This window comes from Lagenorhynchus albirostris, chromosome 8 (genome assembly GCF_949774975.1).
Source record: "Lagenorhynchus albirostris chromosome 8, mLagAlb1.1, whole genome shotgun sequence".
Lineage (NCBI taxonomy): Eukaryota > Metazoa > Chordata > Mammalia > Artiodactyla > Delphinidae > Lagenorhynchus > Lagenorhynchus albirostris.
The window spans coordinates 69,021,914-69,035,294 of NC_083102.1; the positions used below are offsets into that span (position 1 = coordinate 69,021,914).

At 41.3% G+C, this 13,381-nt stretch overlaps 1 protein-coding gene across 1 annotated transcript in view; it reads left to right on the forward strand.

Annotated features, from left to right (window-relative positions):
• The first annotated feature begins 713 nt into the window (after positions 1 to 713).
• TSPAN13 (tetraspanin 13) overlaps positions 714 to 13,381 on the forward strand; it is a 33,902-nt gene continuing 21,234 nt past the window's right edge. Inside the window, exon 1 of the mRNA XM_060156136.1 lies at positions 714 to 964. Coding sequence (XP_060012119.1) covers positions 902 to 964 — 63 coding nt within the window. The 5' untranslated portion in view covers positions 714 to 901. The remainder of the gene's footprint in view (positions 965 to 13,381) is intronic.

Genomic DNA, 13,381 nt, shown 5'->3' on the forward strand with positions numbered 1-13,381 from the left:
ATTGGAAGACAAAAAACCTCTTGATTTTCTTTTGCATGTATGATAAAGTTTATCAGCATTTTTGCAAATCCCTGAAGGATACATCTGACCTGACAAGAGTCACAATTATGGGCCATATACCTTACCTATTTTCTGAGAAAAGCAGAGATTTCATCTCTCCGTTTATTCTTTCACTTGTCTCCTTCCTTTCATTTTCCCCCACTTCATTCTCTCTTTTAAATCGTTCACGTTCATTCATTTATTGCTTCATTTCTTCCTTTTTTCCTTCATTCAAACAAGGCCAGGTGCTTAATTTTAAAATCTCATTCAAAATGGTGCCACGTCACCCGCTGGGGCCAAGAACCGAGAGGTGCTGTCATCTTTCTCCCTGCCAGCGTGGATCTCCGTGGAGTCCCGCCCTCTTCTCCTCACCTGCTCCCCAGGAACCCGCGGCGAGGTCGCTGCCACGCACTCTGGCCTCAGGCACTCTCCCTCAAGGCCTTCGCCCCTTCCCCCTGTCCCAGGGGCCGCCCCGCCCCGCCCCTCCCCTCCCCTGCCCTCCCCTCCCCTCCCCTGCCCTCCCCTCCCCTCCCGGATCCCAGCTAGCTGAGCGCATTTATTTGCATATTTCTACCTTTGTTCCCCGCCGGCGGCCAATCAGCGCGCGGGGCGAGGCGGGGGTCTGGGCGGGGCTCGGGCTCCGACTCTGTCTTCAGCTGCTGCGGCCGCAGGTTCCAGAGCGGGTAGGAACCGCCGCGGGCGCGCCGCGCGCTGCAGCCCCTTCCCAAGCCCCGGGCTCCCCACCGCGTCCCCGCTGCTGCGTCGCCTCGGCCAGGCCCCGAAGGCAAGGACAAAGAGGCTGCCTGGAGGCTCCGCCGGAGCCAGACTTTACCTGCAGTTGCCGGGAACCTCAGGCTCCAAGATGGTTTGCGGGGGCTTCGCGTGTTCCAAGAACTGCCTGTGCGCGCTCAACCTACTCTACACCGTGAGTATCCCGAGCCCGTTCCTCCCCGCCTGGGGGCTTTGCACCTGCTCGGGTGCTCCGTGACTTCCCTGTCTGGCCAATGACTCTCACTTCATCCCGCACCCCCTTTCTGTCTTCCCACGCTCTGGCCTCCCCCGCCCGGCCTCGCCATCCGTCCCCGCCGGGGACCAGGAGCCGGCGACTGTCGCAGTCTCTTCCTTTCATTGTGAAGCCTCCGTCTTTCTGGCTCACTGGCCGCGTCTCTTCCCCATTGCTCTACCCCGCCCCCTCACCCACCGCCTTGTTTTTCAGTTATTTGACCAGACCTCTCCACTTTCCCATCCTTATACCTTCTGCAACTCGCTCTTGGCTCCCAAATCCATCTGGGGAGCCGCCTCGGGTTTGAGGACAGTTTTGCAAAAATAGCGTGATCTGAAACTGACAAGGCGGCATATGGATGGTGTGCGTCGTGTTTAGCTCTACGTGCGCCTGTGATTTTAATTGAGGCCACCGTGTAGGTTCACAGGATATCCGCAGCTTCCGAAGTTTGTTTCGTGCTTACATAAAGGAATGTCTTTTTGCGGGGAGCGGGAGTTGGGGGGGGGAGTTTTGCTTATACCTGATGCTTTTTCCATGTATCTCCCCTCTTATCATTATCCTAAATCCATTTTAAGCTAAATTCTCCAGTAAATAAGCGAGCCTCCCCCCAGGTTGTTTCTTTTCCTGCCAACCAGCTTGGGCTTTTTAGTTTTAACCCTGCAGTGTATGTTTGTAATTTTTGAGGGGCAATTCAGGGTGAACAGGAGGATGGGAGAGTAGATTGCCGTTTACCAATGGCCTACCACGTCCCAGATTTTACACACACTTTCCTTTTTCTGACAATCATCCGAGGCAAGGGGCATTGTCTAAATTTTATACGTAAGATAATAGACCGAAAAGGGCTTTAATAACTTTACATAGTTGATAGTTGGCGAGTCAAGAAGTGGAACCCAGGCTGTGGGATCCAGATCTTTCCACAGGCTTCTTTACCATGCAGAAGTAACTTCATCTTCTGTCATCATCCCTCCATCATAGTCTTGCTCCTGTCTATAAATACACCTGGGTTTGTTTTGCAGCATCCACCCTGAAAACAAACCCAGCTCCTGTGCATTAGCAGAGAGCTAGGCCATCTGTGCAAGCTTAGGTTACATCCTTGGAGTGCGGAGTCTGCCTGTGGTCCCCAGCAGGAGGGAGAGGCTGGGTCCTTTTAGCATTACTGTTCCCTTGTATGTGAACAGGGTTGCAAAGCTTTGAAAGCAAGACATAAACCTGTAAAAAGTATGTCTTTCTGACTAGTTAGTAGGAATCTAATCAACGTGTCACTAATCCTAGATTTGGGAAAAATTCTAGACCACCTGGTGATTCAGGTACTTGTAATCGGAGATCCATGTCAAGTTTCAGATGAGAATCCACCTTTGTCTCACCTGAACATGCCTATTACATTGATTATTTATTAAGTAAAAGCTGACCAATTCTCCAGGTTTTCTTTTGTTAGCATGAATGGCCTGTTTAGAACTTCACATTCCCCATTTTATGCTGACTTCTGCCCCTCCCCCTCATGATTTAGCTACCTGTTTGCCAGACATTTAACCTTATAGTATCTGCTTACACACAGTAGAATGTCTGCGTTGCATACTTATGTCACTGAGGAGGTCTATATAGATTAATATGCCGTACATATTTTTTTTCTAAAGGCAAGTTATTTTTAAGTCTGGTTCTGTTGCTTTTGAGATGTGTCATTTCTGCTTGAATCTCTTGTGTATTAGGAAAGCAAAGAGAAAGGTAACTCTGAAGGAACATATTATATAAGACTTTTATATCTGTTCTAAATTATTGACCTTCAGAGTGTATTCTATTGATTTTAATAGCACTGTAGTAAAAATTAATTGGAAATTCACAGGACTGTAAAGATGGTTGGCCCTTTTAAATCTAAACCTTTTTATTTTTTTAAAAATTTATTTATTTTTGGCTGCACGCGGGTTTTCTCTAGTTGCGGCGAGCAGGGGCTACTCTTTGTGCGGTGCGCGGGCTTCTCATTGCGGTGGCTTCTCTTGTTGCGGAGCACGGGCTCCTCATTGCGGTGGCTTCTCTTGTTGCGGAGCACGGGCTCTATGCGTGCGGGCTTCAGTAGTTGTGGCTCGCGGGCTCCAGAGTGCAGGCTCAGTCGTTGTGGCGCACGGGCTTAGTTGCTCGGGACCAGGGCTCGAACACGTGTCCCCTGCATTGGCAGACGGATTCTTAACCACTGCACCACCAGGGAAGCCCTAAGGCTTTTTAGAAAGAGGATATTTCTTAAAATGAATTACTGTCTACTGCTTATACATTGTGAACAAGTTTAGATGAGTTCAGCAGTTTAAACTGGAAATGAATGAAAGGTAAACATTGAACCAGGTCTTAAATAGATGATGAAAATGTGCCATTGCTATTATTTAGATTCTATATCTTCCCCTGGTTTCACCTCAACATTTTAAGATGGGAAATGTCAGGTGGTTGGGGGAAGGGTTAAGGCTGAAGACTTGGGAGACATTTCTTTTTAAGGCATGAATAGGAGGACCCTTTATAGGTTCCAATCCCACCTGGGTCGCTGCCTCCGAAATAAGCTCAAAGTTGTGGGATTGGATCTGAGATTATTTCTAAAAGTGTTAGTAAATCCAGGATTGCATATGGGTGTGGTAGGTGTAAAGGCCATGGTCTGCTTTGAGTCATCACTCTTGCCTTGAAGCATTTTCTTGAGGAACTTAGGGCAGCCTGACTGTCCACGTGCTCAGGTGGCCTGTTTATGACCTTGAGATTAGGGCAGAATTCGTGACCAGTCCAGAAAGCATGTCATTAAAATAGGTTGGATGGAACATCCCCCAAACTTGTCATGGATTTTTGATCACTAGCCAAAGGCGGGGCTGATTTTTGTTGTTGGTTATGGTTTGGTTGTTTTAATTAATAGAATCCCTAGTAATGAACAACTTTGCGTTAGTGTAGTGAATATCAACAGTTTATAGATACAGGAGGAAAGGGAGAAGCTATGGTTTCTTTATGCACTTTCATGATGTTATACAAAAGAGAGTGACTTGCTCTAGAACTTCCTACATTTATAGAAACTGAATGTTTCTTCACTCAACAAATATTTATTGAGTGTCTACTGTGTGCAAGGCACTGTTCTCAGTCTGGGAATACAGCAGTGAACCAAACTGGGCTTTGAAATCAACATGCCTTATGAAGCCTCTTTTTCATTCACTATCTTCTCTACATATGATCTCAAGAGCTTTCTTCAGTCAATAAACATTTGCTTACTGTGTGCATTCTGCTGAGAACTGTGGGAAATAATAAACACATACAAAGGCAAGTACCTCCTCTGTGAAGACAGGATCTAGTGGGGATTTATGGAATGGAAAAATTAATGTTATATAAGGGAAGAACTGACTTTAGGTGCCACAAAATTTAGGGCTAGGGTAGGTCTTTGTGGGTTGGAGAAGAAGGTATGATTGAATTGAGGAAGTGTGGAAATTGCTTGGTCTTTTTCATACTGTTCAGGATATAAACACAAGTGAAAACTGCTTTGGGAAAACGGTCTATTTTATTTTTAATCGTTTATTTTAAAATAATTTTGATTGAAAGTATTTTGAATAAAAGTGAAAAATAACTTTAATTATTCCTAGTGATGTGTGGGGAATTTTAGAAGGTATGAAATAAGTGTTATATTAAAATATGTAACGTTTTGAATATGTCTCCTTGTGCTTCTTAAGCAGAGAAGAAAAGACTTCTAGGAATCGACTGCTGTTTATATGTATGTGTGTGTGTGTGTATGTATGAATAGTTTTAATTAAGAACGTAAGGAACAGAATATAACTCATGGTCTTTAAATAAGGGTCATTTCAGAAGTTTCAGTTTTGTTTCTTATTCTATATTTATTCTTCTAAAATCTAAGTTTGCTTCTGTTGGTTTTTTGCAATATTTTTTCTATATCTTGGGTTGTTTTGGGGAAAAAAATCTCCATGCAGTCAAAAATTATACCAATTAACATTCATTTTAAGGCATATGTTTATTTGCGTTTTAGGTATCTCTGAAATTGAGGTTGTCTTAAAATAGGTAAAACATAGCAGATAAATATATATATATATATGTGTATGTATGTATATATATATATATATATCTGTACAGTCTATGGAGAGAAAAACAGCTGGGTTTCGGAAGAAAACCTAAATTTGAATACCAACTGTACAGCTTGCTTGGAATTTAACCTTGGGCAAACGTCTCCATCTGAGTTTCACTTCTTTCATTTATAAACTGGTGATGATATTTTTCATTCTTCCCTTGTGGAGTTGTTAGGATAAAAGGAGAGAATGTGGATAAATGCTTTGGATGTGCTATAGAAAAAAGAGCAAGTTGTTACAGTTTCGTGGAAAAAGTTGAATTATTTTAAATTTCTGAATTACAAACTTGTAAGTTACAATGGAAAGGTTTTCAAGCTACTGGGATTTCTAACACTTACAGGCTGGTGTTAACTCAAGCAGGCCCTATGGGGGCAAGAGTTCATACCCTCAAAGCAGTAATATTAATCTTTCAGTTGTAAGAAAAAAATGACTGAGGTATGGTGAGTATAAATTTGGAACGATTTTCCTGTACATTTTTAAAAGTCCTATTCTGGTCATTAGAGGGCTGGAAAAGTATAATTTTGTTCAGTTTCTACTCCAAAATAAATGAAAAACGTTAATACTTCAGCCAAATAAAAAAATCTACTTTTGTAATTGCCTTCAAATTATCGTATTTGACATTTTTCAAAATTCTGATCATTATTTTTCAAATTATTCTTATTTAATATGTGGTTAGGCTTATGTTATTTCTCAGCCCTTGTTCAAACTACTGAATGAATTTAAAATATTTAAGTGGTTGCTGAATATTTACTTGGATTTTGAATTTAAAAATGATTCACTGTTTACAGAACCTGGAATTTTCACGTGATGCCGTTGAGCTGGTGTTCATAGTCGGCCTTTGTGCCAAATGTGTTTGTGAAATTTCCCAACTTTTGATTTTAAAACAGTTACCGAAATGTGCTATTTATGTCATTTCTTACTTGAAATGAGGTTATTTTCTTTCACAAAGTTTAACAACATAATTAAGAGGCTTTTAGAAAGAAAGAAAATTTATTAGGGGAATAATTGTATTTCAGCCTACGTTTGAAAAGTGAGATTTGAACATCTCAGTGGTTTAATTTGCATACAGTTTTAGGTAGTTTAAAAGTGGGCCATCGTCACCTCCAACACATATGAATTACTGGTGAAGACAGGCTAGGTTTAGTTCGTCTTCCTTCTTATCACATTTCACCTGAATTGTTCCTCCATATTATCTTATCACTGTAAAATGAATAATGCACTTGTAATAGTGGATGAAAACTCTCAGAGAATAAACCCGAATTCCTTAGCATGCCATTCAAGATCTTTCACCATCCGCTCTTCCCGTGTGCATGTCTTCATATATTTCAGCCACAGAGGGTTCCCCAGACATTTTGCCCTTTGTTGCCTGTCTTTGCTGATCCTCTGCTCTTGACCTATAATACCTTGTTCTGTCTTTGTAAAACTACTCAAATAAAGCCTCCCGTTTCTTAAGTCAGAAAGAATTGTTTCCTTAAATTTTCACTTGGGAATCAATCTTACTACTTGAGTGCCACCCCAGACTAATTCAATCAGTATTCAGAGACAGGGAGAGGCATGTGAGTTTTTGGTTAAAAAAAACCCTTTTTAAAATCTTCCTAGCTAATTCTAAATTACAGTGAGGGCTGAGAGTCAGTGTTGTAAGATTTTATTTTACTCTGTCTTTGCCATTAACCATACCAATGCTCCATACTATAGATTGCTTTGTGTTTGCTTTTTCCCCAGCTAGACTATCCACCGTTTATTGGCGGAGATCATAGCTTTCTCTTTGTTGCATCCTTTGGTTTGTAGCATTTTTTTTTTTTTTTTTTTTTTTTAGCACAGAGCTTATACTTTCTAAATACTTCTTGAATGGAATTTGCAGAATTGGCTGTTCCCTTTTCACCAGAGGTAAAACATACCTAATGAAAGCTTGCATAAACAGGATAATTTGATCAAAATTAAATCTAGAAGGCAGCAAATATTTTAAGACATGAAAATTAGCGTTGGGTTAAAAATAATAAATAGGAATTGCTTTTATCTGTCTACTGTAGAATCTAATGTTTCTTGAAATACTCTTTTCTCTTTTCTCTCCCATTGTTGGCCAAGCTCTCCTATGCATCTGAGGTTTTCCTGTAACCTTTCCCGTGAACAAATCAGCTTTCCATAAAATTGTACTAGAATCATTGTTGGATAGGGTTCTTTATATTATTAGTCTAATTTATTATTATTAGTCTAACATAAATGTTAAGACGAACCCAAATAATTTTTCTTTTATTCATTCCAATAATATTAATTAAGCAACAGCAGCAGTGAGCGAAACAAACCAAAAGGTCCTGCGTTCATGGATCTTACGTTTGGGGAGGAAGGTAGATGATAAGCAAATAAGCAAATAAGTTATACATCATGTTAGAAGGTAAAATGCTATGGAGAAAAATGGAGTAAGAAGGCTGAAGCACAGTGGGGCAGTGGGGGGGGTAGGGGAGGATAAGGGCATATTTTTATGTGTGGTGGTTAGGATTAGCCTTCTCGGTAAGGTAGCAGTGGAACAAAAACTTGAAAGAGATGAAGGACAGACATCTGGAAAAAGTCAGTGGAGGGAACGGCCTTTGAGAAGATCCTGAAGGAGTATTTCTGATTTATGCAAGGGACAGAGAGGACGCCTGTGGCTGGGACAGAGTGAGCAAGCGGTGGGTGGAGTGGTTGGAAATGAGTCAGAGAGTTTCTGGGACCCAGATTGAAGGAATTGAACTTTTACACCAAGGGAAATGGGGAGCCATTGGTGGCTTTGGGCCTGATTTTCATTTAAACGTTTGTCTGGCTCCTGAATTGAAAGTAGATTATAGATGGCAAAAGTAGAAACAGTGAGATCACCTGTAAGGCTACTGCAGTAATTTAAGCAAAGATGATGGAGGTTTGGACCAATATTATAGCAATGGAAGTCAGAGAAATGGTCAGCTTTTGGGTGTATTTTGAAGGTGGTGCCAACATAGTTTCCTGATGGATGAGAATATGGGGTGCGACCAGTCACAGATTACTTGTGGTTTATGGCCTAAACAACTGGCTTGCTGAATCTGCTGTTAACGGGAATGGGGAGACTGGGTGGAACAGGCTTTGGAAGGAACATAAGAGGTTCAGTATTAGATGTGATGCCAATCAGATACCCAAGTGGAGATGTCAGATGGCAGGTAGTCTAATAAAGGACACTCCTTTTTTTTTTTTTTTTTTGCGGTACGCGGGCCTCTCACTGTTGTGGCCTCTCCCGTTGCGGAGCACAGGCTCCGGACGCGCAGGCTCAGTGGCCATGGCTCACGGGCCCAGCCGCTCTGCGGCATGTGGCATCTTCCCGGACAGGGGCACGAACCCGTGTCCCCTGCATCGGCAGGCGGGCTCTCAACCACTGCGCCACCAGGGAAGCCCAGGACACTCTTATAATCACAGTTTTCGGAGACAAGGAGGAACCAGCCAAGGAGCCTGAGAAGCAATGGCCCGTCAGGTAGGAGGAAAACCTGGTAGAGGCGGGTGTCTTAGAAGCCAAATGCACGTCATTTTAAGGAGGCAGAGTTGAACATCTGTGTCAAATGCTGCCAAGTAAGATGAGGACTAAGTTACGATTATTAAGTTGATCAATGAAGAAGTCACTGAAAAAAGCAATTACCCTTTTATTTTGTCATATGATAGACTATATGTCCCTCAACAGTAAGGACCGTGTCCCAATCACTCCGGCTTTCCTGAATGCCCAGCACAGCCTTGCCATATGGTTGACATTTAGTTGATTGAAAGAAGGAGGCAGTGCAGGGCTGTTTCACCCATAATTCCACTTCTTCTCTCCCAAAACTGCTCCGAAGAAGGAAGACGTAGGGTGGGGTTGAAACTTTGTTGGCAGTTGTGAGTGCTACCTCAAACCAGTTATCCTTGGAAAATGGCAAGTCAGGATGCCTTACTTTTGATTCTCTTTATATAATTTCTTCCCAGCAGATATTATATATTATGTATTCCGTGCCTTGTAAGTATAAAGCAATCTGCTTGGCACCAAGGAGAACACAGAGAAGAAAAATATGTGACAACAGCACATGAGCCTTCCTTGTATCATTTGAGGAATGAAAATGAGACGAAGAACTGCGGTCTTGGCTTCAACACTAAATGTCTGGATATTTAGCAGTATCCAGATTATTTACAGAATTTTCAAATTTCCATCCAGATGTTTGGTATCAGAGAAACACATGCTTCATAATCACTGAATTGTTCTTCAATTGTTCACATTAGGCAGAAGTTCAGAGGGAGAGTTCAGTGTCACGTGTAATTACTCTTATGACTGTTGAAGCATGGAGAGGTCTGGGGCCTTAGTTTTTAATGTATCGGTGGATGCTGCGTTACATTTTGGTGGTATAGTCCTTTTAAATCTTATTACTGTTTTAAGTTTCTTACCCTCCACTATCATCACGTCTTCTCTCTTGCTTTAGTGCTGACAAAACATTTTTGAATGATTTAACTGCAGAATCGCATCCAGTTTTTTCAAAGTTCTACGTTCCTCTTTCGTCCTCAAAGCAATTCACTTACCCTGGTAGAATTTGGATGCTCAAAAAGTGTAGCTACTCTAGAAATGCTCTCTCTTTGCATGTTGTTTCTGCAGTGTGGTGGATATTTGGTGAAAGAATGAAACTCTCTTTTATAGGTTATATAGAGAAAGAATAATCTGGAACACATGAGGCTGGATTTCTTCACCCCAAATATTGATTACGTTAGGGAATAAGCATTTCCCTATCCCTAAAGCATAATGAACAAGATCATGAGCTCTTTCCATCTGCAGTGTATTTTGAGTACCTCTTCTGTACCAGGCACTTAGCCACATTCTAGGAATATCAGGTCAACACGTGCTTTGACTGTATGGCTCTCAAAGTGTAGAGGGCTCATTAGAAGAATTCGAAGTATGACTGGAGGTGGGGAATAGTGGCTAATGAGTTACCTTGAGAGGTAAGCCAGGCCCTTCGCATTCTTGGATTTGTCAGCCTGGTATTTGGACTTTATTCTGAGATTAGAAACAAAAGATAGCCGGCATGGGAATCACCTGATCTATTGGCTTTAAGTTAAAGACCATCAAAGACTACCATATTAGGAATAGAGTCCAGCTGCTGGTAAGAGAAACGCAGCTACTGCTGCTTCGAATAGTAAGCCATTGGTGGCTTTGGCCCTGATTTTTGGGCCTTATTTTCATGTAGCAAGATGTCTAGAAGTAGGTAATCTAGAGAAGGTGCACAATGCAAGCATGTTATCAAGGTCCCAATTATCCTGCCCTACCATCCTTGGTATGTGACTTTCTTCTTTGTCACCCAATTACATCTGCGACTCTAGGCATTAGGATTTGTTCCCTGCTGGAAGAAGGATAACGCTGTAAAATGCTTTTCCTCATAAAGCTCTGTGTGTGTGTGTGTGTGTGTGTGTGTGTGTGTGTGTGTGTGTGTGTTAGAATAGTTCTACTGAGGTATTAATGACATACAATAAGCTGCACATATTTAAAGTATAAATTTGATAAAGTTGTGACACATATATACACCTGTGAAGCCATCATTGCTTTCACGACCTTGAACATATCAACCCCCAAAGTTTCCTTATCCTCCTTTGTAATCCCTCTCTCCTGGCACATAACCTTTGCTCCCAATTTGCAGGCAACCACTGACCTGCTCAGCAGTAAAATTGAGGCTGGAGTTCAATTTGGTAAGCCTGGGGAGGGTGTTTGCAGGAGGGAGATGGCGTAGGACATTTCTCTGGCCCATTGAGTCACTTCTCGTGTGGTCCTTAGAGTAAACAGTTTCAGGGAGGGCTTTTAGGCTAAAAGGGAGTGCTCCTGTTTTGTAAAAGCCCATTGACAAAGTGAAGGATTTAGAGTTAGTCTAGGCGGGGAAGGTGGTCACAGTGGGGAAGGTAGACAGGGTCACCGCAAGTTTGCAAGTATTAAAAATGTTATGATAAACACTTGCAAGATGAAGCTTGCCTTGACCAGAATTCTTTATAAGTTATAAATGAACTTAAAAGAATGTGTTGGCGAGATAGCACAAACTCTTAGAAGGATATAGTTGGATCATCAAGTATGGCTGGATCAAGGGGCTCAGAAAAGGTCAGAACTCTCTTGTTCCTTCTATCCACTTCTCAGCCCAGCTTGCCTCTGCGTAGATTCTTTTTGAGGCCAGAACTTTCCATGTGCAAGATGGCCACTGGCAGAATCAATTTTAATTGTTCTTATGGCTTGCTATACCAGAGGAACCCTTTTTTTCTCTTTCAATATTCCTGTATGATCATATGGGACATACTAATTAACCCTGTTGGTTTATGGACCAAACCCATGAACCAGTCACTGTGTGTAGGAGGATGAGCAACCATGATTGCTGCTGGCAGTGGTTAGAGGGGGCCAGTGAGACACTGTGATTATGGGTTTTATAAGAAATGTATGTGCTGGGTTGTAAAAACACCGTATGTCCCCTACAGAGATCACTTGTCCTCTGAGTAGGAATTTGAATCTTCTATTCCTAATTCTAGAATGTTCTAGCAACTCCATCATGTGAAAGGCCTACTGTAGTGGTTTAATGCTTCAACACCTACTTAAGCTAGATTGTAAAGAACATTATGCACAACACTTTTTTTCTTTCTTCTGGAGTGGCATTGTGTGTAATTGATCCAAAAAGTGCGTAAATACATGTTTATTAGTTTTAAATAATTTTATTTGCTAGAGTGATCTCAAAAATAAAGACTGTGCATCCCGACTAGGATTTCTTGCTCCCCTCCTCCAGGCAATGCACTGTGTGCTTGTGTATGAATGTTGGCATATGTGACAAATTTTCTAGGTCGGGTAAAAGAAAAATAAGCACAAAATGAATAAGCAAGGATTTGGTAGTTAACTAATAGCAAAGTTGTATGAGTGAGGACCTTATTGTTCGTTTATACATGACTGTGCAACCAGATCTCATAGGAAGTAAGTCAAGGAGACGCTAGTCAAACCTGTATCAATCTGGCTACAAAGCAAGAACTACAGTTTCTTATGCATTATAATATTGTCTTTACTATTATATCTCGATGTTAAAAATTACTTAACTATGTTGCTAGGCACTATGATATGGTCCTACAGGAAGAAAAAAATGCACCAAACAGAAAAGTTGCCACAGTTCTGCCTCTGTCATTGGGTATGTCATTTTGCTACTCTGATTTATCACCTATAAAATGAGGGGACTCGGTTAGGGTCACTGGCCAGATAGCTTTGTGCCGCTAGTGCCCTCCTTCATCAGAATCTATGGGACTTCCCTGGCAGTCCAGTGGTTAAGAATTCTCCTTCCTATGCAGGGGATGCGGGTTCGATCCCTGGTCAGGGAACTAAGATCCCTCATGTCACGGGGCAACTAAGCCCACGCATCGCAACTACTGAGCCCACGAGCCTCAACTAGAGAGAAGCCAGGGCACCACAATGGAAGATCCCACGCAACTAAGACCCGATGCAGCCAAAAATAAAAATAAAAAAATTTTTTAAAAAAAAGAATCTATCCATGTGCGCACTAATAGTTTTGCCACCACCTCCTTTTTTAAGGATTTGCTTGGGGAAGCAATACCAGTTATAGACACTTTTATAATCTTGCCTTGGCATGGCTTTTCAGAAATTTTAGCTTCTGTACTGTCTCCTTTAAAAGCTCATTTTTTGTATGATTCACTTTTCTTTGTTTTAAAGAGAGAACAGGAAAGGTTGGCGCTTCCTGTTGATAAATAACATTGCTATCAACAAGTTAACAGATCCATAATTTGTTTTTATCAGCCTTCTGTCTCCCAAAGGAAGGAAACTATTTGTCATAGGTCTAAATTTACTTTCTATTACCATTGGTCTCATAAGGAAACTGTTGTTATTATTAAACAAAAAATTCATGCAGTTTCTTTGTCTACCAGGTTCTAGTTACAAGCAGGCTTTTTAATTATACAGTTAGAATCTTATTGGAATCCATAATTTTTATATCACTCATTTGGAAGACTTCACATAATCCCATTCTCTTCAAAATTACAAACCAGCCATAACATACAATTACCACTATTCAGAAATAAATTGCTTCATTATTACCTTTAAAAGGCTCCTTCTTAGTAAAAGTTAAAGAAACACTGATAATCAGATCTAATTAGAGGCATATCATAAAACTTTAGGTGTTGTTTCTAATTTAAAAAGTTAATTATGAGTACTTGGGGATTTTTGTTACAGTGTGTTAGAGACAGCAGTCACACCCAAAAACATTTATGTTTTCAATTT